This window comes from Hyperolius riggenbachi, chromosome 6, assembly GCF_040937935.1.
Source record: "Hyperolius riggenbachi isolate aHypRig1 chromosome 6, aHypRig1.pri, whole genome shotgun sequence".
NCBI classification, from domain to species: Eukaryota; Metazoa; Chordata; class Amphibia; order Anura; family Hyperoliidae; genus Hyperolius; species Hyperolius riggenbachi.
Window position 1 is genome coordinate 86,413,306 of NC_090651.1, and position 26,888 is coordinate 86,440,193.

Genomic DNA, 26,888 nt, shown 5'->3' on the forward strand with positions numbered 1-26,888 from the left:
TGTCTACATTTCCTTTAGGCAAGTTAATATAAAGGAATTGAAATAACTAATTTGGTATTTACAAAACAGTCATGTGCTTTCCTAAACTTCCTTAAAGAATATTGGAGCTGAAATGTAAAAGCTTACCTTTAATTACCTAGGACTTTTCCCAACCCCTAGCATGTGGGTCCCTTCACTGCAGTTTTGCTGCCCTCCAGTGCACAGTTAGACCCTCCGAAAGACCACTGACCACAGCTGTGGTCATGGGCTTCTGCACATGCCTCTCACAATCGCGCTCCAATGGCGAGGTAGCATTCTGTATTTGCTCTATTTGTGTCTTTGTAAACTGCACAAGTGCTGAACGCTCCTATTTGCAGGAGCGCGATCGAAAAAAGGCCCGCAGAAATCCGTGACCACATGTGTAGTTGGTGATTCTTTGGAGTGGTCAGCACCGCACTGGAGGGCAGCGGAACTGCAGAAAGGTACCAGATAGACTAATAGGGGCTGGAAGAAGCCTAAGGTAGGCAGAGCTTATTTACCTCAGCTCAGATATCCTTTTAAAAATAACAATAAATACACCTTATCCCCCTAGTTTTTTTTATTTTATTTTAACTCTAAACAACGATGGTAACCTATAGCAACCCAATTTATTTCATTACATTTAATAGAATTCATCTAAAATAAAATAACCACCAATTTGTGAGTTTCTTTGGCAGATGTCATTGTACACGGAGCCAAGGAGACCATATGGCTGCTTTTACAAATATTAACAAAAATATGTATGTTCATTATCACCATATATAATTCTCCATCCAGAGCGTGACTCACAGGCTGGTTAGATCATCATCTTGCTCGCCAATGCACAAATAAACCACCGCATGTCCTTACAAATATTTAAATCTTTATTTTTGGATCTTTTTTTTCTTTTTTTGCGTGATTTGTTTGGAATAGCTTCGACTTATGATAAAAATGAAGCCTTTCTCTACCTCTCAGGTTATGTCCTCAGTTTTGGTAGGAACAGCGCAAAAGAGCAACAAGTTACAGGCCCCCCCATTACTAAGGTATAAAGCAGCACCAGAAGAGAAAAGTACACAGTAGTGGGGGGAGGTGCATGTCCAGGATTTCAGCAGTAAATCCTTAAGCCGTTTCTGTTGTCCTGCTCTTGTCCTGCCCCCTCAAATGAGTGTCCAGAAGTGACATGTGGTGTAATGCTTTGAGAGCCTCCATTAGGAAGATATTAGCGTTTTCTGCAGATGGAGAGTGCATCCTAGCTTGGGAGAGTTAGAAGACCCCCTTCAATGCCCATCTAGGAATCCATGTTTCATACCAGCTCCAGTACCTACAGGAAAGAGGACAGAATGAGGCCTTTTTTGGCTCTGAAACAAAAGCACAAGCAAGAGAAGTGGACAGTGGCACTGGCAATTCATGTTTTCTTCTAGCTAAATGATAAGACTGTTGTAACACAATAGATCATTCTGCCAGTTGTTAAGGTTTTGGGAAAAAAAACAGCATCAAACAGCTATATAATATGTGCTGCATTCTATCAATCCTAGACTTTATCCTTCTCATTACATTCAAAATGCTCAAAAGATGAAAAATACATTTTTAACCATTCATAACAAAATACTGAGCAGCACCGTAACCATTTCCTGCTGCTGCTAGAAAGAACAAAAGGACAGAGTAAATGCTACCTTCCCCAAATAAGGCGTGTCACTGTAATTACCTAAATAGGAGGCATTAAAGATCTATTAAATAATTGATAGAAGCCTAAAATGAGGCAAGTGGTGGATGCCTCCAAAGAAAAACTGGTAAGTCCATTTTTTTCGGACCTTCATGGATGATAACACGTTTCACGAGACACAGCCCACTTCTTCAGGCCAAGAGTTGAATGAATTAGTGAAAAAGTGAAACAAATCTGAGTGCCTCCATACTGGTCCATACAGAGGCTTGTTCAAAGAGGAACCAAAATAAAAAACAGCTTTGAATATATTGCACCCACAGTATTATAAATATAAAATACAATATTATCTTGTTAAACCTCACCCACTGTGGAAAATTTCTGACAAGTTGGTTGCTGTATTAAATTTATGCTAACACCCTTTTAAAAATGCAAAGGCAAAAAACACAAGAACACTTTCTGCGTTTGCGATTCTTGGAGGAGTTCTTGCAGTAGTGCAGCCCAGAACACCAAGGCAGTTGGAAAGATGGGGAACAGGCTACATCGCCTAATAAGTCAACGGGGATAAAAAAAAAAAAAGGAAAAAGATAACGGGGAGAATGGTCTATAAAATATATGTAAGGAAGCCATTGGTAAGGACCCCACATTTTATCTGGCATTCAATTTAAAGTGAGTCTGAAGTAAATCTAAAAAACTACCACCCCCCCCCCCCCCCCCCCCCGATACTCACCTAAGGAGAGGGAAGGCTTTGGGTCCTATAGAACCTTCCCATTCCTCTCCTGGTCCCCTTGTTCCACTGCTGGCTCCTCCGTCCAAATTTCCTGCCGCAAGAGGCTTTTGAAGTATTCAGGAGCTCAAGTGCTCCCAAAGACAGGCAGCTCCATACTGCGCATGCAGGAGTGCACAAGAGAGCGTGCTCGCGCATGCGCAGTGCGTCTCTGGGAGTAGCCAGGCTCCCGAAGACTTCTAAAGCCTACCGTAGTGGTCAGAGACTGCTAACGGAGGAGCCAGTGGTGGAACGAGGGCACCGTGAGAGGAGAGGGAAGGCTTTTTCTCTCTTTTTTTTTTGATTCGCTTCAGAGTCCCTTTAACTTTTGCATTAAGGCCCTCAATCCTTCACCTGAAGGAATAGGCTGTGAACCGTAAAATGCATCATCATCCAAACAGTTCTAGTAACATTTGATATAACGATTAGTCTTTTCCTCTGAGGCCAGTCCCCTACTTTGTTCTTTTTAAACGGATTTTAATCATTCTATAGATTGGTGGAAGAGAGATTTATATTAAGTACTAATGAACTGCGAAGGGTGATTGGGGGCATGCAGCATATCGGCATGCCTTATATTTGGATGTTCCCCCAGCAGACCTCCATAGTCTGTCCAGGTCTGTCTGGGTGGCTGAGGCTTCCTGACACCATCAGTGCCAACACCAACGTCTGACAGGCAGGAAGGAATTGGAATGAAATCACAATGAAAGGTGAACAGCAAGGCTGCCAAAGCGTTATGCTGCACTCAGCCAGTCCTGGTACTATTTCATTAAATGAACTGTTTTGGGTACAGCTGGTTCATAAATGTTTTAAAGTTCCCGAGAATATTGGAGACAATTTGCTAAGTACACGGTTTTTATTTTACACATCGATGTACATTTTCCACAGAAGGAGACTGTGGTGTTTAATGTGATGGCTGGATGCAGAGACAGGAAGTTGTACCGCCTCAGGCGGTTCCTTCAGAGGTTAATGGCTGGACTTACCTTGATTGTGCCCTGGCTGTTAGCAGCAATAAGAACATTAGACTCCTGCGAAAGAACAGAGAGAGACGAGTTATTGCTCATGTCTGAACATTATCTTACAGCACAATTTCTCATTACAGGCTAACTCATCTATCCTGAACAGGGGATCAATCACCAAAACAAAAGTCACTCAAGCGCAACCAACCAGGGTTACTACAGAGGAGTCTTCAGTGTGACATCCTGCAAGGCTGAGTTCAGAGAGGGAGCAGAGGTGCTTTCCCTGTAAAAACAGGAATGCAACGGAGCGGCGGGAGAAAGCTGCATCACACGTTATGCAAGTGTTGCTTCACTAGCACTTAAGGGCAAAGTCTAGGGAGCTAGGACATTTGTGCCTATAGGCTCCTGTGAGGTAAATCCAGGCCTGCTGACCCCCCCCCCCCCCCCAAAAAAAAGAGAGAAAGTATACATAGCACATGACACAACAAATGAGTTGGCAAGCAAAAGCAATTTCCTACACTTATGTACATGGAGGAGCAAGGTTAGGGGGCACTGTGCCTGCAAACATTTCCCTGACCGCTGCTGTCACCAGAGAGATAACATCACATCCAGGAACCAAGGACACCATGTGTTGCCATCACGGTAGACAGATTCATTACAGCATTAGACTGGGCAGGTCACTCACTGATCACCACACATGAGAAATACACTGAATGAATGCAAGTCATTATGTGAAAGCTCAGCTACCCAGGAATTCTATCAGCACAAACTGAGATCCAGCAATCCCTTCCCTTCGTTTCATGCAGCGGCATTGATCTATCAAAAATAAATAAAAAAATATCTTTCAGCCTTGTTGTGGTTTGATCTTTCCTCTGATCATGAAAGCACCGACAACCTGCAAAGCCTGTTTAATCCATTTGTTAAATGGGGAACACACGGACTGAAAAACTCCTAATCACAGCTAATACTTAACACTTATTTCAAACACTGCTTTATTAATTTACCACCATCACCAAATTAAAGGGAAGTTGTTAAAAAAGGCAGGGCCGGTTCACACTTGGGCGATCAGCAAAGTTATGCAGCTAATCTAACCCTTTGAGTTCATTCTCACGGCTGCATTTGCAATTTGCATGAATCACAAAAGTTCTGCAAACAGCTCTTAGGTGGCGATTGCGATGCGATTTTCCTTTCTTTGATTGTGAATCACCACAAAAACTGCGGCAAAATCATAATTGTGATTTGCGTTTGTAGTGCGAACTAGCCCAATTGACATGGTAACTGAGCAATCTGGACTATGAAACATATTGAGGTTTCAACTCAACTAGACCATTGAAATGCGGTGGTACTTTTAAACCAATAAACACAAAATGACTGTTACTTTGGCTCCTGTCCTGTGAGCCATTTATTTACCCATTTACGCACAGTGATAAGCTATGACTGCTGCTCAATAATTGCTGTCACATCTTTTAAGATGAGCAGATAGCTAAATACACAAATTAATCATGACACAATGAGCAACAGTCACCATGAAAGCATAACTGCAGTTATTGCTGCGCCATTTACCAAAAGCAAACATTCATACCTCTGTCACACTTATATGTAACTTCAGATCATTTTCTTCAACAAATAAGAAAACATTAAGTTTTGGTCTCAGATGGTTAAACTGGTCCAGCAGTAAAAAATGAGGTTTGTGTAAAGCCAAAAGGTGTCCTCATGATTGCCTGCTCCTGCACCTCCACTGTGATCAAGCAGTCATTCCCCCAAAAAGTACTGTTTGTAAAGATGGGTGCCGGTAGGACTGTATTTCAGCCCTCTGTCTACCACTGTACATTCACTACTTGTTCTTTTTGCAATGATAAATTGCCCTTCATATACATTAGGTTTACTTTTTAGCGCATGCTCTGTTCTTTTGAGCCCTGTAACACTTTTGTACACTGTATACTAATAATGTGTACTGTGTATCTGAATGTTCACTGCTTGATAGAAATGTTAAAGGGACACTTAACCCTCCTGGCGGTCAATTGTTCTGCGGCTGCGCGGCCGTGGGAGGTTTTTTAAGACTTTTTTTCTTTATATCATGTAGCTAGCCTAGCGCTAGCTACATGATTCCTCCTCCCTGCGGCCTCCCTTCTACTCCTCCGATTCTAAACGGGATTTCCTTCAGGGCTTCCCCCATCGCCATGGCGACGAACGGAGTGACGTCATTACGTCACAGGGAGTCCCGATCCACCCCATAGTGCAGCCTGGTGGCGGTTGGCCAGTCTGCGCAAGGGGTATGCGGGGGGGCCTGTATCGCGGCGGGTAGCGGCGCATCGGTGGCGTTCGACCCGAACACGCAGCAAGCAAAGTGTTTGCTGCGTGTTTTACAAAAAAATTATGAAAATCGGCCCAGCAGGGCCTGAGAAATCCTCCCCGGCGGTTTACCCCGAGGCTCAGCTCGGGGTTACCACCAAGAAGGTTAAAGGAGTTATCAGGCAAAAAAAAAAGAAAATTAGTTTCACTTACCTGGGGCTTCTACCAGCCCCATGCAGCCATCCTGTGCCCTCGTAGTCACTCACTGCTGCTCCAGTCCCCCGCCGCCAGCCGTTTCGTTTTTTCCGACCTCGGTGTCGGCGGGCCGCATTGCGTACATTTTTACGCATTCCTACTGATGCAGGAACATCAACACATACATTTTTACACATTAGTGGTTCAATGCTTACATTTTTACGCATTGAACCCCCAACGTGTAAGAATGTATGTGTTGCTGTTCCTGCATCAGTGGGAATGCGTAAAAATGTACGCAATGCGGCCCGCCGACACCGAGGTCGGCAAAAACGAAACTAGCTGGCGGCGGGGGACTGGAGCAGCAGTGAGTGACATAAGAAATAAGTCACTTGCATTCCTGATGTTATGTTTAACTCTTGCAGGCAGAATTAGCAGAACAGGAATGAGGCATAGCAGTTTGTATGTTTGGTACTGTGCATACATTTCCATCTCATCATATCCCCTCGGGTACCCTTTATGACCAGGAAACCATTTAGTAATTGACGGATATCAATCAGTAGAAAGCTGTAGGAACATTATGTATGTATGTATGTATGTATGTATGTATGTATGTATGTATGTATATATATAAATTACCAAGGGGGTGAGCAGCACAAACCAAATTGCTTATAAAAACTGGCATTTTGCATGGTAGAGTAGGACTCACCAGATTGGGGACACTTTGGCGCAGTTGGTGAGCTTAAGCGCGTTAAAGCGTAACCAAGAGCCCCTGTCACTGTTTTCCTGTTGTGTGCTGCAGCCCCTCTGTACTTATATATTTCTTATGGAGTCTGGGGACCTCCAGCGCTGCGTGCATGCTTTGCATAGAATTGCATAAAAAAATTTGGTTTGTGCTGCTCACCCCTTGGTAATTTATTTATAATTTTCCCCTGTGAGCCTGCATGACCACGCCCACCTCTAGCACAGTTAAGTATATAAATGAGTGCTTTGCACATGTTAAGAGAGTTCGTTTGGTAGCTAGGTGAAGGGTGAGGTGTTTTTAATTTCCTTTTTTCCCATCTAGTTGACATTTTAGGGTTTTTGGTTTAGTTCCCACTAGACTGCTTATAAAAACTGGCATTTTGCATGGTAGAGTAGGACTCACCAGATTGGGGACACTTTGGCGCAGTTGGTGAGCTTAAGCGCGTTAAAGCGTAACCAAGAGCCCCTGTCACTGTTTTCCTGTTGTGTGCTGCAGCCCCTCTGTACTTATATATTTCTTATGGAGTCTGGGGACCTCCAGCGCTGCGTGCATGCTTTGCATAGAATTGCATAAAAAAATTTGGTTTGTGCTGCTCACCCCTTGGTAATTTATTTATAATTTTCCCCTGTGAGCCTGCATGACCACGCCCACCTCTAGCACAGTTAAGTATATAAATGAGTGCTTTGCACATGTTAAGAGAGTTCGTTTGGTAGCTAGGTGAAGGGTGAGGTGTTTTTAATTTCCTTTTTTCCCATCTAGTTGACATTTTAGGGTTTTTGGTTTAGTTCCCACTAGACTGCTTATAAAAACTGGCATTTTGCATGGTAGAGTAGGACTCACCAGATTGGGGACACTTTGGCGCAGTTGGTGAGCTTAAGCGCGTTAAAGCGTAACCAAGAGCCCCTGTCACTGTTTTCCTGTTGTGTGCTGCAGCCCCTCTGTACTTATATATTTCTTATGGAGTCTGGGGACCTCCAGCGCTGCGTGCATGCTTTGCATAGAATTGCATAAAAAAATTTGGTTTGTGCTGCTCACCCCTTGGTAATTTATTTATAATTTTCCCCTGTGAGCCTGCATGACCACGCCCACCTCTAGCACAGTTAAGTATATAAATGAGTGCTTTGCACATGTTAAGAGAGTTCGTTTGGTAGCTAGGTGAAGGGTGAGGTGTTTTTAATTTCCTTTTTTCCCATCTAGTTGACATTTTAGGGTTTTTGGTTTAGTTCCCACTAGACTGCTTATAAAAACTGGCATTTTGCATGGTAGAGTAGGACTCACCAGATTGGGGACACTTTGGCGCAGTTGGTGAGCTTAAGCGCGTTAAAGCGTAACCAAGAGCCCCTGTCACTGTTTTCCTGTTGTGTGCTGCAGCCCCTCTGTACTTATATATTTCTTATGGAGTCTGGGGACCTCCAGCGCTGCGTGCATGCTTTGCATAGAATTGCATAAAAAAATTTGGTTTGTGCTGCTCACCCCTTGGTAATTTATTTATAATTTTCCCCTGTGAGCCTGCATGACCACGCCCACCTCTAGCACAGTTAAGTATATAAATGAGTGCTTTGCACATGTTAAGAGAGTTCGTTTGGTAGCTAGGTGAAGGGTGAGGTGTTTTTAATTTCCTTTTTTCCCATCTAGTTGACATTTTAGGGTTTTTGGTTTAGTTCCCACTAGACTGCTTATAAAAACTGGCATTTTGCATGGTAGAGTAGGACTCACCAGATTGGGGACACTTTGGCGCAGTTGGTGAGCTTAAGCGCGTTAAAGCGTAACCAAGAGCCCCTGTCACTGTTTTCCTGTTGTGTGCTGCAGCCCCTCTGTACTTATATATTTCTTATGGAGTCTGGGGACCTCCAGCGCTGCGTGCATGCTTTGCATAGAATTGCATAAAAAAATTTGGTTTGTGCTGCTCACCCCTTGGTAATTTATTTATAATTTTCCCCTGTGAGCCTGCATGACCACGCCCACCTCTAGCACAGTTAAGTATATAAATGAGTGCTTTGCACATGTTAAGAGAGTTCGTTTGGTAGCTAGGTGAAGGGTGAGGTGTTTTTAATTTCCTTTTTTCCCATCTAGTTGACATTTTAGGGTTTTTGGTTTAGTTCCCACTAGACTGCTTATAAAAACTGGCATTTTGCATGGTAGAGTAGGACTCACCAGATTGGGGACACTTTGGCGCAGTTGGTGAGCTTAAGCGCGTTAAAGCGTAACCAAGAGCCCCTGTCACTGTTTTCCTGTTGTGTGCTGCAGCCCCTCTGTACTTATATATTTCTTATGGAGTCTGGGGACCTCCAGCGCTGCGTGCATGCTTTGCATAGAATTGCATAAAAAAATTTGGTTTGTGCTGCTCACCCCTTGGTAATTTATTTATAATTTTCCCCTGTGAGCCGGCATGACCACGCCCACCTCTAGCACAGTTAAGTATATAAATGAGTGCTTTGCACATGTTAAGAGAGTTCGTTTGGTAGCTAGGTGAAGGGTGAGGTGTTTTTAATTTCCTTTTTTCCCATCTAGTTGACATTTTAGGGTTTTTGGTTTAGTTCCCACTAGACTGCTTATAAAAACTGGCATTTTGCATGGTAGAGTAGGACTCACCAGATTGGGGACACTTTGGCGCAGTTGGTGAGCTTAAGCGCGTTAAAGCGTAACCAAGAGCCCCTGTCACTGTTTTCCTGTTGTGTGCTGCAGCCCCTCTGTACTTATATATTTCTTATGGAGTCTGGGGACCTCCAGCGCTGCGTGCATGCTTTGCATAGAATTGCATAAAAAAATTTGGTTTGTGCTGCTCACCCCTTGGTAATTTATTTATAATTTTCCCCTGTGAGCCTGCATGACCACGCCCACCTCTAGCACAGTTAAGTATATAAATGAGTGCTTTGCACATGTTAAGAGAGTTCGTTTGGCAGCTAGGTGAAGGGTGAGGTGTTTTCAATTTCCTTTTTTCCCATCTAGTTGACATTTTAGGGTTTTTGGTTTAGTTCCCACTAGACTGCTTATAAAAACTGGCATTTTGCATGGTAGAGTAGGACTCACCAGATTAGGGACACTTTGGCGCAGTTGGTGAGCTTAAGCGCGTTAAAGCGTAACCAAGAGCCCCTGTCACTGTTTTCCTGTTGTGTGCTGCAGCCCCTCTGTACATATATATATATATATATATATATATATATATATATATATATATATATATATATATATATATATATATATATATATATATATATATATATATATGACTACAGGTTCACTTAAAACGCATTATTTCACAAAAAGTGGGGAGGAACTAGACAGGAACATAAGGCTCTACTGAGCTGTGCTTTAAGCCACTAAAGTTAACACCACACTTAAGTTAACACCACACTAAAGTTAACACCACACTAAAGTTAACACCACACTAAAGTTAACACCACACTAAAGTTAACACCACACTTGTTGATTTTATTCCTGGCAAATTCAATCACTCTAATCGTATCTGCCAGAAGTCTACACTCCAACCGATAATAAACTTTGATAAATTTCAGACCAGAATCAATAAAAATTGATTGTCCCAATCTATTGAAAATCAATCCACTGTGTGTGGTGAGGATAGGTCCCTCTCTGGTAAAAATCAGCTTAGAGATCATTGTATCTTTCTGCCACATTGATTTGCACTCTACAAGTGTCTAGCCACCTTTAGACTTTTCCTTCTAGCAATGAGGGAGATGGTGGGCTGGAGTCATGTTAAGGTGTTCTTACCAAATCTATGTAATACAAGGGTAAATGACTGAATATACCTTGAATTGATATTTTAGGTAGTCCCTCACATTACATAAACTTAGTAAGATTGTACAAGAAAAGACCATCATTAGTGGGCACCTTCATTATCTCTGTGCTCCGGAGTGCTGCCACCTGCTCAGGTTTTGGACTAGTCTCTCTCTTCATAGGGGATTCTCAGCAAGGCTTTTAGTCTTTATATAAAAATATTCCCTAAAAAGAATTTAAACAATGATGCTGACCTGCTTCCCTGCTTGCTACACAGTTTTTTGGCAGTTGGACAGAGCAACTGATATTCACTAAGTGCTTTTGAAAATAAAGAAATCCCTGGGAATCGCCTATGAAGAGATGGACTAGTCCAAAACCTGTCGCTTCTGTCAGATTTCTACTACTTACTGTAGGTGACAGCAGCATAGGAGAAAAGTAATTTATGGCTCATTTTACTCTGAAAAAAAGTACTTATTTGTTTATGTTTGCACATATTTTAAATTTTACAGTTTTTCGCCATAGTGCCCCTTTAAGGAATACCTGGGTCATGTGACTTTCTCAAACATAATTACTGAAATCATAAAATAGTAACATTGTCCGAGAAATCAATTTATCCTCAGAAGCTGAATTGTGAAACGCGTCAGTCTAGCATGCTTTTTAAAATTTGTTAATTTAAACTTCCTGTTAGTGCTCTTGTCTGAAGCTCTGTCTGGGGCCCTTTGGTGGATGGGAATTCAGCTTCCATTTGGGGTACAGGGAGAACAAAACTTCCTGACAGACCAGGGAACCGTTATGTTGACATCCTACACCTTATCATAGTGGTTTGTCCACTATGTCTGATCCACTGAACCGTCAATGCAGATGCTGTCAGGTGAGAAATCGCCTATCTACTTGTACATACAAGCACCTGAAGTTGGAGGCTTTTGTCTTTTTACTTGCAGATAATTATTTTACTGATGGCACGAGATTTTAATCGAACAGCACACTTGGGAATGTCCCTTTAATACATCAAAATCCATTAAAGCGGACCCAAACCAAACATTTTTTTAATTCAAATTATTTAGTTGCACCACTCTGACACATACAAAGATAAATAAACACTCCTTCAAGCTTATGAGCATTTCAGTGCATGCTTTTCACCTTTCTCTTTTCATTACTAGGGTTATACAGGTGGCAGCCATTAGCAAATCCTCTCCTTTGCTGGACACCAGTTTGCCGGATTCTGTCCCGGCAATATGAAAGGAAGGGAGGGGTTCCTCCAATAAATGTAAAATATTTTATATTTGTCATCATTCAGCTGAAAAAAGGCTGCTATTTATTATTATCATTTAGAAAATAGATTTTATTTCTGAAATCTTGTATTTTTCATTTGGGTCCACTTTAAATATGAGCGATGGCTGCCACTAGCACAGAAGGGGTAAATCTTTTGCCATGTGTACAGGAAATGGCATAGTTTGCAAATGTCAGCCGTTAACAAATCAAGAACATGAAAGTCTAGAATATCTCCAGCCAACTAGATTTATAAGGAAGACCCTTTTTTCTTTGCAGTTTCTATTGTCAGTGTAATATGGCGCTGCATCAGATTACAGGCAGTAAAAGGGCAGAAGGAGAGGAGAAGCAGCAGCCGTGTAAATAAAATCGAAAGAGAAGACAAAAAGTGTTAATAAAGAATAAATGTAAAACGGAGGTCAGCTACATTAATGGCTGCTTCGCCGGGAGATAATTAAGAGGTTATGCGTTTCATACTCAGACGCAATACGGTAGGAGGTGCAGCCCTGAAGTACTTGTCTGCCGCTGACATTTGCCGGAGATAAATCAGAAGACATGAAAGGCAACACCGCAGCTAGCGATAAACATACGTGACTCGATATTGTCAAACCCTTCTCCACCAGCACAGAACAGCTTGAGAGAGGTCGCACAATACAATGACAGGATATAATGATGTGATGTCATGAAAGCAGGCGAAGGCCTTGCTTGTGATGAACCGAGCTGTGAACGTGAAATAATAGAGCACTGCCACGGTTTACATTTGCAGGCATTGACTATTTATTGTAAAACACACAAAAACCACGCAGCTGACAAGCAGGCTGAAATAATGGGATCTGTGGGATGCTCACTTCCCCGCCATTTCCTGCTTTCTAGGGAGAGTTCTGCAGGTTAGAATTATGTCTGCGGAAAACACTCTGACCCCTTTCACACTGTGGCGTTGTGTTGGCCTGTTTTGTTATAGGCCAATGCTACGCCAATGAAAGTCTATTGGGCATCTCAAACTGTGTGATGTGCTGCGGCGGAAGTGACGGTTTTGACGCTAGGCCGCTGTGAGCACATCACTGCGATGACGGGCATCTTTCGCGGCAATGTGCGTCAAACTGGAAGTCATACAAATCTATATCGACGCAGATATTTTAAAGTGGCCGCTGCACATATTCGCATCGCGCATGCGTGGAAGCGTGTTTTATCAATACACTTCTGCGCAATTCATCTTTTCTGCCACAGGAAGTGCTAAAGAGCTTCACTTCCTGCTTGGCCTGATGCCAGAATGGTGATTACCGCGTATTAAGGTGGAAAACCCTGAAGGCTGTTTTGGGCGTTGCGAACCTCGCATTGCACCGCTAACGTTGGATAGCAGTGTGAAACTAGCCTCTTGATTTACTAGAAGGCAATTACACTGGTCAGTATTTGTTTCATGGTATTCTGGACTTGTGGCCAGAAGCAGGGAAAGAATTAGTGGAAGCAGATGGAGCGATCCATTACTTCGTTTCCTACAAAGCGGGCCAACAACTTATTACAGCAGAAAAGATCCATCTAAATACTTCACCTCTTTTGAATCAGAATCCGTTTATTTCGCCAAGCACGGTTGCACCGTGCCCGGAATTCGTTTTGGCACGTTGATTGGCAAGAAAGAGTTGTACAAACAGACAGGAATAAAAACAAAAAACAAGAGTGCAGCAGTACAATACAACAGATAAAGGAGTAATATAACATTTGCAGCAGGTCAGTTGCGGGTCTAGCAGGGACAGCAGCGTGTAGCAGAAGATAATTCTAGTATGACCTAGGCAGGGCAGTAAACAGAGCGGCCGCAGCCGAAGTCAGGTATTAGTCCGGTAGATGGCTATAGGGGCGGTCAGCGGAATGGGCAGAGTTCAAGACTCTTGACAGCCGTGGGGAAAAAAGTGTTCATACGCCTAGTAGTCTTAGCAGGGATGGACCGAAACCTCCTGCCCAGTTTGAGTCGAGTGAAAAAACTGTGGCCAGGGTGAGAGGCATCCGCCCACAATTTTCCTTGCTCTATTCCGCAGTCTAGTGTTATAGATGAGATCTAGAGGGGGAAGAGGTTTCCCAATAATCCTTTCCGCTGAGCTGATGACCATCTGGAGTTTGTATTATTCAGCGCATGACCCGCCTAAGTAGCCTGCTATGAGGAGCGAGAGACAAGACAACCTCTCTCGCTCCTACTCTGCCCAGCCAATCTGCCCCAGGAGGCTTCTGTGTGTCAGGCTCGGGCTGCCGTCGCCGCATCGTCATTGCTGTTTGCTACGGAACGGCAAACACATTAGCTGGAGGAGGGCGCATTGGAAACAGGAGCGGAAGGGGAGGAAGGCTCATGACACGCCCTCCTCCAACTAATGTGTTTGCCGTTCCATAGCAAACAGCAATGACGATGCGGTGACGGCAGCCCGAGCCCGACACACAGAAGCCTCCTGGGGCAGATTGGCTGGGCAGAGTAGGAGCGAGAGAGGTTGTCTTGTCTCTCGCTCCTCATAGCAGGCTACTTAGGTGGGTCATGCGCTGAATAATGCGCTATGATGTGGGGAAAGTAGGATAGGCACTGCTACACTGTCATAGAGGAATCCCCTCTCATATAATGAGCTGCCCCATTCCCCGTCGCCGTCAGTTTCTCAGGGGACGCAATCTATAAGGTAAAATAAATAAAATAAGACACTGCACAGCAAAAAGATATGCTGTGTTCCATCAGACTGTTGATTGAATTTTGATTTATGCTACTGCCAGAAATTGATGAAGTTTGATAGTATTCCTTTAAGTTGGCGAAGAAAGAAGAGTCTTTGTTGTGCCTTCTTCTGAGTCGCGGTAGTGTTTGCCCTCCAGGTCAGGTCAGCAGAGATGGTTGTACCAGGAGGCGGACGCTGGGAACCCTAGCGACCTCGATGCCCTCGATATATATCGGAGGGGGTTGCTGGCATTCTTCCTGAAATCAATGACCATCTCCACGGTTTTGGCTGTGTTGAGAACTAGCCTATTCTCTCTACACCAATTGCAGATTCTGTCTACCTCCTTTCGGTAAGCCTGCTCGTCGTTCTCACTAATAAGGCCAATGATTGTGGTATCGTCCGCAAATTTGATGATTTTGACAGAGTCAGCTGTGTATGTGCAGTTATTAGTGTATAGAGAGAACAGAAATGGTGACAAGACGCAGCCCTGAGGGGCTCCAATGTTGGTCACTCTGGGTCTGGAGGATATGTCGCCCAGCTTAACCACCTGGGACCTGTTCGAGAGAAAGTCTGTGATCCAGAGACGGAGGGTTGGATGGACTTTAAGCTCCGTGAGATTGTCGTGCAGAATACGGGGGCAGATGGTATTAAAAGCCGAGCTGAAGTCCAGCAGAAGAACTCTGGAATGAAATTCCTATTGCCCTGGATCGGGCTGCGGTTGTCCTAAGGATGAATAAATTATTTCATGGCTGCACATTAATCTACATCAACTGGATGCTCGTATTAACAATCCTTTGCCGGAGGTATGAAATAAAACTCTAGTGTGGCAATACATGGTACACGGACACGTCACATGCCATTACAATGGGATCTGAATGCATAGAATTTCTACACACAAGCAAAGGAATCTATGCTAATGCTTTTGAGGGCCATGGATTTAAATGGGAAAGGAGGAGTTGAGGGGAGTGATCAGTTTATATACAAAAAATCATTAACCCTCTGCATTTAAAGACTTGCAACAAGCTGGAATTCTAGTAATGATAAGAAACTTGAATGCAAGTTGTATTCGGTTGCACTAATGGTGGCTATTTCCTTCCAAAACTGAATGCTTGCAAAAGCAGTCTGTACTAGACCCTTGTACCAGCGTTGAGGTTCTTCCAAGTCAAAAGGGTCCTTACTCTACCCACACCAGTCAGCAAGAAGGGAAACATTTCATGCTCCTGAACCTGGAATATATGCTTGTCCCGTCTTGTTCTACCATTCTAGGGAACATATGCATGCACATAAAGATCTCGAGGGAGAAACAAACAAGGTTTAATAGAGAATGCTCTTGCATGCAAACCAATTTTGGAAGTGAATATTCTCCATTAGTGCAACTGAATACAACTTGAATTTAGTCTGTTTTTATCATTACTACAGTTCCATCCTGTGAGTGTTGAAGTGCGGAAGGTTAAAGGAATACTATCAATTCACATATTTTTTTCAATTGACACAGAAGTGCTGCTAAGTACTGGTGTATACATTTTAGTAGCAACGTCTTTGTTTACTGTTATCAAAATACATTCAAACTTTACTGACACCAAAACTGTGGCTGACTGAGCCATGAGGAGAGGGGAAATTCCCCTCACACTTGATCAGTTAACTCTATGTGTAGCTCTGTGTGTGACAGAGAAGAGAGCTCCCAACAGCTGCAGCTCCTGTGTCCTGTGTTTCTGACTGACCTGTCTGAAGAGAGCAGAGGAAATGTAACATTCTCACAGCTTTTTCATACTGTTTTTGCTTTCTGAGTTTGATATGTTTGATATTTGCTTTCTGTAGTCTGATATGCAACACTGGCTGTGCATTGAAGCAGACACCCCTTCTGCAATTGATTTGTCCCAATATAGCCAAATCCTACCCTCAATAAATTACAGCTTTTGCCTCTGATATTTAACATGAAAAGTAGGAAAATGTTTACACAGCTACTTAGACATTATTTGCACACTGTCATTTTAGAACACTTGGGTATCGATAGTATTCCTTTAATCATTGTTTGCATTGGATCTCTGACATCAGAATCAGCATTACATCAGCATTAATTGTATTCATTCCCGGCACAATGTGGAATTCATGATTCAACCCAGAGAATAGGGGCTACGCTGACATTTTAGCTCCTACCATCCTGCTCGTGCTTTAAAGTTAAATCACAAGATTGTTAAAGCCGAACTCCAGAGGATAAAACTTATTTCAGTTGTGGGCTCTGTAAAAAGGTTTGAGCCTCTCATAGACTGATAAATTCTGTATCCCCATCTTGTAGAATTCCTCATTTATTGCACTGACAATAAGCACATGCATATCTTACTGGGACGGAGACTGCAACAAATAAAGGCTTCATGCAGAGGGAAAAACTAGACATCCCCATAAGTTTTTATTGTTACCTCTCATTTCCTCTTGCCAAAACCCCCAATAAATGCTATGGAGATCACAAAGAAGGAAAGTTAGTGAAAATCTTTGCCATGGGAGGGGTCTCAGGCAGCTGGTAAAAAGCTCAGAAAAATGCTTTAATTCTCTTTTTTACCTGGAGTTGGGGACTAGAAGAATTCACACCCAACTTAACAACCTGTCAGAATACCATATGTTTAAAGGGTCCTAGAAGCCTTTGCCCCGTAGCAGCTATGTGACTGCTGCCCTCCTCCAGCCTTGGCCCTGCAGCTATGGTCTGGCACAATGGTGGCCTGGGCTATACCCTCCATAAAGCACAAAGCATGCCATTAGTCCTGGATAGAAAGCCCTTCCTTCCGGGACAGAGCAAGAGGACATTCGTGATTTGACTTCTATTTCAGCACAAAAAAAAAAAACCTCAACTCATGCATGAAAAAAATGTATATCACTGCAGCTTAAATAAAACATAGAACATATTTCTAGCAGTTTATAAAACTGGTATTGAAATGAATAATAGTGCTATATAACAACTGATCAGCAGACATCTGCTTGTGGTCTATGTGGCTTCTACTGGCATAACTTCTGCATTATTGGTGACTTCAATATCCCCATAGATGCTAAATGCTCTACTACAACTAAACTGCTTCACCCCCTTCCTCCTTTGAGCTCTCCCAGTGGTTCTCTACATCCACCCACAGACACTGCCACACCCTGGGCCTTGTCTTTACTTGGATCCGTTACATGATTAGCTTTGAAGACTCATCAGACCACAGCCCTGCATCCTTCCTCCTAATCTCCTCCTGCTCCAGTACTCTCTTGTTTTGAAAAATACAGCACTCTCTCACCGATGCTCGGAAACCCTGAGCACTCTGTCCTCCTGTACTGTCCAAGAGACAGCATTCACTCACTACTACAAAAGTATCTGACACTGGCATAGGACTAGCAATCCTGGCTGACTGAACCCATTAAAAAACACAAATGGCGTTTTGGAGTGGCAGAATGGCGAGGGAGTACTACCACAGATTACTATCAACAGCCCAAGCCTTGCTCAGGGATCTCAATTCCCATTGCAAGCAACCTCCACTCAGGTATGTATGTCTATAAAAGGGCTTTAGGTGCTCAAGTTGACCTTTGTAGACTTGTGCTCAACTTAAATTGTCGGTGTGGCCCACATGCTGATTTCTAATAGCTTGGGCACTATTCCAACACCATAAAGGCTGTGATGGTAGTATAGTGATGATCGAATATTGGGAAAAATTGATACTGTGTTTACAGAAAATAAGACGTCATATTAATTTTTGCTCGTGAAGATGATGTGCTAGGGCTTATTTTTAGGGGAGGTCTTATATTTCTATAAACAAACAAGTTCCTGTGCTGTGTGTCCGCCTGCCTTCCCCTCTGTGCCATCTCATCCTCTGCTGGCTCCATCTCTTGCGTGCTTGTGCCCCCCTTGTACCTTTTAGTGTCATCCTGATGTCCTTGCCCCTCTGTCCACCTCTATCCCCTGTCCTCCTGTGTCCCGTGCCCACCCCCCATGTCTTCCGTTGTGTCTTCTAATGTCCCCCATATCCTTCTGGTGTCCCCCTGTATCCTCCTCTTACCACCAGCTCCATGCCACGCTGTCCTCAGTGTCCTACGCTGTTCCTCCGCATCTTCTTCTTTCCCCTAGCTCCATGACATTGTGTCCCTGCACATGCAGATAAAAAGAATGGCACTCACTGAATAGGGGAATGGTGTGCCTAAGCCTCAAAGGTTCCCCGCACCTTGGGATCCAAATTGCAACAAAACAAGATGGAGGCTGGCACTACCAAATATATCAAGCTCTTTTATTGATCCATCAATAAAAACATGTGGCTATACGGCTGTATAGCCACGTTTTTATTGATGGATCAATAAAAGAGCTTGATACATTAGTGCCAGCCACCATCTTGTTTTATTGTGTCCCTGCATTTCAGCCTATAAAGGAAGAAGTACAGCAACTTGTGCTTCTACTGGCACATCTAGATGGTCTCGCACTCAGGACCATCGCTCTGTTATTGGGCCAAGCACTGCACTCTCTGAGTGGCAGCGCATTCAGTGATTGGCCCAATGATGGAGCCATGCTTCAGTATTAACACAAGTTTCAATACTTTTCCCCCTTACTGCCAGCTAGGGCTTACTTTCAAGGTAGAGCTTATATTTTGAGCATGCTAAAAATTCCTCTAGGGCTTCCGGAGGATGCCGTAAAGGAGAACTGTAGTGAGAGATATATAAAGGCTGCCATATTTATTTCCATTTAAGCAATACCAGTTGCCTGGCTTTTCAGCTATTCTTCTGCCTCTAATGCTTTTAGCCACAGACCCTGAACAAGCATGCAGCAGATCAGGCGTTTCTGACAAATTTGACAGATATGACAAGATTAGCTGCAAGCTTGTTTCTGGTGTGATTCAGACACTTCTTCAGCCAAATAGACCAGTAGGGCTGCCAGGCAACTGGTATTACTTAAAAGGAAATTATGGCAGCCTCCATATACCTCTCACTACAGTTCTCCTTTAATTTCGGGGAAACTCGGTATACAGAGCATCTTAATGATATCATTCAGGACAAGTCCACCCATTGTAGGTTCAGTGGACTTCCGGGAATATGCAATATAAGTGCTCATGAGACCTCAACACAGTGGCCCAAACAGCAGAAATAATCAAAACGGCACATAAGCCAGAGTACTATGTCACACAAGGACTTCAGGGCTCCAGTAAAATAGCATCCTTATATTGACAGCCCTAAATTCTGAAGTCCCAGCTAAATCCTCACAGATGCAAAAAGAGAAGAGGACAAACCAGTAATTGCTGCTCAAAAACTGCACTTTTATTTTTTGGTAATTAAAACACACACATGAATTACATGAAAATGTCAGGTGATTCCTGACAGTAAATAGTACTGTAAATACAATATACGTGCTGCAATCTAAAAGGACAGTAAGGAAAAAGTCCCTTTTGAAAAGCCTATTTGTCTATATGGGGATCCATCCCTACCAAGCTGAGTTGAAGGTGCATAGGAGTGGGGCACAGCTAATAGGTCCAGCAAGTGTGCAGCTGCCAGCCCACCCCTAATGTAAGTGAAGCTGGTATGTTGTCTTTGGTGACGTCCCAACTGTGACCCCGAGAGGGGACCCAGGTATAAATATCCTGGGGGCAAATACCACTCACAGAGGGCAGAAAGGACGTGACCAATATGATCAATGATCAGTCAATCAGCAACCTGCAGTAGAAGGGGAGGACACCCAAACAAGAAGACCAATACTATACAATGTGTCATTGTGTCATGTGACTGATCATTGATCATATTGGTCACGTCCTTTCTGCCCTCTGTGAGTGGTATTTGCCCCCAGGATATTTATACCTGGGTCCCCTCTCGGGGTCACAGTTGGGACGTCACCAAAGACAACATACCAGCTTCACTTACATTAGGGGTGGGCTGGCAGCTGCACACTTGCTGGACCTATTAGCTGTGCCCCACTCCTATGCACCTTCAACTCAGCTTGGTAGGGATGGATCCCCATATAGACAAATAGGCTTTTCAAAAGGGACTTTTTCCTTACTGTCCTTTTAGATTGCAGCACGTATATTGTATTTACAGTACTATTTACTGTCAGGAATCACCTGACATTTTCATGTAATTCATGTGTGTGTTTTAATTACCAAAAAATAAAAGTGCAGTTTTTGAGCAGCAATTACTGGTTTGTCCTCTTCTCTTTTTGCAAGTGTTATATTTATACCAGTGCTGGTACCTGCACATAGAGCACACACTTAATACTATTTTTGTTCTATATTCAATTTTTTCTAAATCCTCACAGACACTGGAAATGACAGAAATGCCATTTTCCTGAAACATGAGGTGAGGTGAACTCTATTTTTCTATGCAATCCATATTCATATAGAAAGGAGTGTCAGAGTCATGTTCAGCTGAGATAGTGAACCTGCCTTTATTATCTTAAAGAGACTCTGTAACAAAATTTTCAGCCTTATTTCTTCTATCCTATAAGTTCCTAAACCTGTTCAAATGTGGTCTGTCTTACTACAGCCTTTCCTAGTTGCAAAGTGGCTGTATTATCTCTGTTATATAATCTAATCTTCTTTCCTCTGACGGCTTTGTCGGGCTCAGGCACTCAGGCAGGAATGTGCTGCTCTGCTTGTGATAGGATAGAAGCTATACACACCCTCTCCAGGCCCCCTCCAGGCTCTGTGTGAGTCACAGCCTGAGCTCCTCTCAGCCTATCACACACTGGTTAGCAGCCATGTCTTTTGTTTGTAAACACTGCCTAAAACTGGCAATTGCAAACCAATATCGCAGCAGGGAGTGGCAGAAACAGCACAGGGGGGCCCAGGAGAACATAATGAATAGACTGGTATGCTTTTTATTGTAAGAATTTTAGAGTATAGATTCTCTTTAAGTCAATGGAAATTGCTTTGTGTGCTCTACATTAAAAAGAACACAGGTTTAATTTCCTTAAAATGTTGAGTTTGACAGTTTATTTTATGGGATCTGCTCGGAGGATAAAATGGAAATATATGGGTCTTGAAAGGCATTTGTTGAATTAACATTTCAATATTCCATTATAATGACCCAGAAAAGAAAGACAACTGCTTTCTCGTAAAAAAGAAAGGTTATGCCTCTCCAGTCACCTGAAGGCCAGTAAGATTTTAAAGGGACAGCATTAATATACCAGTAAAACTGGCAGCCGTCAGTGAATGTAAACACTGCACTGCGCTATTCCCACAGCTATAAACTATGAGTAAAAACAAGCTAATTGCAGTCACAGTAAACAGATACCTAGGGGCTATTTGCTATGTGAGCTATGACGGAAACCATGAGATCTAAATACAGCAGCGAGCTTCGTCTTCAGTCATGCAAAGGATTTTGCACAGAGTGTCTAAGCAATGGCTTAAAGGGAACCTGATGTGAGAGACACGGAGGCTGCCATGTTTATTTCCTTTTAAACAATGCCAATTGCCTGGTAGCCATCCTGCTGATCATTCTGAAATCAGCAGTGTCTGAATCACACACCAGAAAAAAGCATGCCTGTCAGATTTTTAAACATCTGATATGCATGTTTGTTCAGAGTCTATGGCTAAAAGCATTAGATGCAGAGGATCAGCAAAATAGCCAGGCTATGTGCATTGTTTAAAAGGAAATAAACGTCAGCCTCAATATCCAGCTCACTTCAGGTTCCCTTTAAAGAGACTCTGTAACAACAAAAACCTCCCCTGGGGGGTACTCACCTCGGGTGGGGGAAGCCTCCGGATCCTAATAAGGCTTCCCACGCCGTCCTCTGTCCCACGGGGGTCTCGCTGCAGCCCTCCGAACAGCCGGCAACAGAGCCGACTGTAGCTTCAATATTTACCTTTGCTGGCTCCAGCGATGGCGCTGTGGCGGCTTTCGGCACGGAAATACCCGATCTCCGTCGGGTCCGCTCTACTGCGCAGGCGCCGGAAACTTGCGCCTGCGCAGTAGAGCAGACCCGACGGCGATCGGGTATTTCCGCCTACTTCGGAGCCGACAGCCGTCAGAGCGCCTGCGCAGGAGCCAGGAAGGTAAATATTACGTCGCCGGCTGTTCGGAGGGCTGCGGCGAGACCCCCGTGGGACAGAGGACGGCGTGGGAAGCCTCATTAGGATCCGGAGGCTTCCCCCACCCGAGGCGAGTACCCCCCAGGGGACGTTTTGTCGTTACAGTTCCTCTTTAAAGCAGCAGAGAAAGCCATGCTATCCCAGGAACAAAAAAATCACATAAGTAAATAACTGCTTGTTCTACTTGCATAACATATGTATTGTACTGTCCACATTTTGATTTCAGCGAATGTTATATAGTGAATAAAGAGAATTTTGTTTCAGGCATTTGCCATCTTAATTCCATTTAACTGATGCCAATATGGATGTCATTTCCTCCTAGAAACTGTACTGTCATAGCTAGTTTGCTTTGTAAACACACGTGAGCACAGCATTGATCAGATTTCAGCAGCTCACTGAACTGCCCTCAGCCAATCAGTGAGGAGCAGGAATGTGGGATGGGCGATGACAAGCTTCCCTACTCATTGGCAATGGAACAAATAGAGCCAGGCAGACTGAGATAAGATTGACTATAGTAGAAAAATGTCTGCATAGATTGGAGTGCTTACAATGCAGGGTAAGGTTCCAGGCTGTATAATGAACACAGAGCAGTGGATAAATGGAATTTGATTTTGTGGCTGCAAATCCCTCTTTAAGCTGGCCAGCCAGAATCGATTGCTCTAACATGTCCATCTGATTCACGTTTGACTGATTTTGGACAGTTTATTGATTGCATGTCTAATCAACCATATTGGAAAATTTGTGAGATGAAAGTGGAGCACGAGAGGTGGGAAATTGATGGCCCATTGCATTACATCAGGTAGAAATGGTCAATGAGATGCAAATAATTTTGAGTTGATGCAGTATTATGAAAATTTTGTATGCAAATCTATGCAGCTTGAACAAGAACTAATCAAATCCTACTGAGGTAAAATTTGATTGGTCCATTTTCAATTTGCATTAATGTGTATACAAAATGTGCATAATCCTGTATCAACAATTTGGATCTCATTGACCATCCCTAACATCAAGTGGTACAACGCATCCAGTTTGATCAATGGTCAATGGATTTTTACTGAATTACTGTAAACTTTCTGTGTAGGGTGGGAATTGACCACTGTATCCATAATACCTTTTTTGTATTGAGACAGGATCACCCTGATGTCTCAATGAAACTATGCACAATAAGGGAAAGAGGTGCCCCGATTTGAATAAAAGCTTTTAAAACCAGTTTAAAAACGAAAAAGAAAAATGAGGTATCTTACCTCAGTGACGAAATCTCTGTAAACTTACAAAAGATTTTTATTTGAGCACAGGCAATGCGTTTCACGGGTCTGAGCCCGCTTCCTCAGGCCAATACAGTGCGAAATGACAGAAATCATGTAGCATAGGGAGCCCCTCTTTCCCTTATTGTGCATAGTTCTATACCCCCGTACATACTTGTCCGAGGGGTGGTGACAGAACACCTGTTTTACCACGGTTGATGTTTTGTCCATCCTTTTTCATCTAAGAGAGCGATCACAACCACGTCCGTCCAGGACCACCCCGAGTGGAGTCGGGTTTATGGTCTCCTGTGGTCGGTTGCCCCTTGCAACCCTCCTTTGTGAGTAGCCCTTTCAATCAATTAATTTCTCCACACACCTGTTGACATACTGCACTATCGGGCTCCCTTTTTTGTCTCCTGTATTTTTTTCCATAGGGTGCCAAGACACCCCAACCACAATTGTCTCAATGAAACATTCCTAAACATTTAGGCTATTGGAGCAAAAGACAGCTTGTCCATTAGTGAAAGATGAAAATCTATGTGTAGTCCTTGTGTAGACATCAGGGCTGTGTAGTTGGTATAAAAAACAGTTTATGAAACCACCAACTCCGACTCCAGGTACCCAAAATTGCTCCGACACCACAGCCCTGGAAGACACTGGCCTTGACATACTGGAAGATCAACACACTTCTCCATGCATAAATGTTTGAGAAGACTTTTTACATGTCCTCAATGCTTCCCACCTCCTAATGGGTTTGAATAAAACACAGAGGCAGCACATTCTCACTCAAGCAGAACTGTGCAGAGTTTTTACACTTGTTGCAGCATCAGGATGCCTTCAATGACGATGCATAAAATACTTTTTATCATCCTACAAAGTGCATAAACCGGAAACAAAAATAATTTCATATTTGGATATGGCTATCCTTTGCCTTTAAAACCTCACCAATTCTTCCACATACACTTTCACGCAGTTAAAGTCAATGGGAACCGCTTGAAAAAAAAACAAAAGGCAGATACATACCTAAGGAGAAGGAAGGCTCTGGGTCCTAATGAGCCTGCTCTCTCCTCTCCCGTTGCCCGTTCCAGCGCTGGGTCACCCGTAGCAGCATTCGACCAATTTGGTCATATGCTGCCATCTCCACTGCCGAGAGGAAGACTTCGGAAGTCTTCGGGAGCACTCGGGCCGCTCCATACTGTGCCCTCTCTCGCGCATGCGCAGTATGGAGCCGCCTGTCTTTGGGAGGACTTGGCGTCCTGAAGTCCCCCATGGCGGGGGATTTGAACAGAGGAGCTGCCGCCTGAACCAGAGCATTGGGAGAGGAGAGGGTAGGCGCTACAGGACCTAGAGCCTTCTCTCTCCTTATGCTGGGAATACACGGTTCGTTTTTGCCTTCGTTTAAACCTTCGTTTCGATTGTGCCTTTTGTCCTTTTCGATCCCGAAATAATCAGTCATACGGTTAATATCACCACCCACGGTTTCGTTTTTTTTTCCGATTCTGATGGTTTCGTTTTTCCAATGATCGAAGGCTGCAAAGAAACGAAACGAAAATCCCTTTTTACAGGGACGGACTAGCATAAACGAATATATAATCGATCTGAACAGCCATCAAGCCTACCAATGGCTCGATTAGATGGATAAAGAGAGATAATATCAAACATGTTCGATCACTAGTCGTTCGTTTTTGGGGTCTATTAATCGAAACTATAATGAGATTATGACTATTTTCACATACGTTTTCAACACTCGATTCGTTTACCGAACGAATCGAAGGTTTAAACGAAGGCAAAAACGAACCGTGTATTCCCAGCATTAGGTAAGTATCTGCCTTTTGTTTTTTTTCAAGTTCCCATTGGCTTTAAGGCATTTTCAGGCATATAACATGGTGAGTAATTAAAAATGATGCCATTTAAGTGCTAAAGATTAATAAGATAACAGGTAAGATTAAACAATCAATAAAATCAAGCAGAATCAGCTGTGTAGAAAAAATGGAAGTGTATCAACAAAAACCATGTTCTAATAAAAACAAAGACTTGCCATTTACCACAATTGAAAGACTGCACAGCAACAACACAAAGTGGTCTTATTTCTCAGATGGAAATTTAACAAAAATGTACTGTCCAAATTCTTCTGCACAATCAGAGTCACTGCTAAGGATGAAACACACAGTGATCAACCAAGGTAACATAGTGCTGCAGATGAAGAAGGGTGGAGGAGCCCAAAAATAAAGATCTCTCAGAGTATATGTTGTAAAGACATAAATACATGAGGTATCATACCTCTCCAGATGAACCAAACCAGAAAAACAAGGGTTTAGATCAGGTAAGGTTTATTCAAGAACAATTAAAAAAAAAAAAAAAAAAAAAAGAATCTACCACATTGTGAGTGCACTACTTTTAAGTTTTTTTTTTAATAAAGAAGGTTTTACACTATGTTTGGCCCTCTTTGAGCCCTAGGATAAATGTCATTATAAGGAGCAAGGTTGATGTCATCTACAAAGTGATTGCTGCTGGTCTGTGCTGGGTCAGCCAGGCAATACGGTGAGTGGCTTTATTGATCTTTGGTGGTGGAGCACTGGGTGCTGCTGTTGGAATTGGGAGCACTGGTGAAGTTTACTGATCCTTACCATACAGTATTACACTATTGGAGTTCTTTTCTCGTCTCTGGAGCGATTAGGTGAGAGGAAAGGATATTTGAATATCGCGGAGTTGCTGGCTGGGCCAAAAGTGCTTTGGGCTGATCCTGAGAAGGGCAGCTGACATTTCTGGTGAGCGCATATGTAACTATACGTGTCAGGAAAGTGCAAAACTTCATCCCTGAGAAAGCTGGAGGAAGATTATTGGAACTTTCCTTCTGTTACGTTTTAATATCCAATTTTAATTTCCATGTTTATATAATTTTAATGGACATTATTTTAAAACTATACTGTAAAGTGTTGTTTAGTTTCTGTATTGGAATTGGAGTATACTGTCGAGCGCCCTGTCAATACCCCATATATTGCATTGAGAGAGTGACACACACACTCAGCACAGGAGCGATCCAGGTCAATTAGAGGAGTCATTAGCAGTTGAGGAGCGCACGATTAAGGTTTTTGGATTTTACATATGGTGTTCAGTATGGTCTTTAGAAGATTAGTGATTGAAAAGCCATAACTTTAAGGTGGAAACAAGGTCAAGCAGCTTGCTTATAAAATGAAAACACCAGAGCTGGAGAACAGAAAAATGGCAGCAGGTACTAAGGATTAATGAGTCCCGAATTATAAAATTTGGCTGCAACAGTAGGCAGTTTGTGCATCAAAAGCCTATCAAATGGTACAAGGATGA

General features: G+C 43.1%; 1 protein-coding gene across 1 annotated transcript in view; it reads right to left on the reverse strand.

Moving 5' to 3' along the window:
* Window positions 1-863: 863 nt before the first annotated feature.
* Window positions 864-26,888, reverse strand: part of COP1 (COP1 E3 ubiquitin ligase) — a 319,426-nt gene continuing 293,401 nt past the window's right edge. Inside the window, exons 19-20 of the mRNA XM_068239628.1 lie at window positions 3,404-3,448; window positions 864-1,318 (exon numbers count right to left, since the gene is read on the reverse strand). Coding sequence (XP_068095729.1) covers window positions 1,301-1,318; window positions 3,404-3,448 — 63 coding nt within the window. The 3' untranslated portion in view covers window positions 864-1,300. The remainder of the gene's footprint in view (window positions 1,319-3,403; window positions 3,449-26,888) is intronic.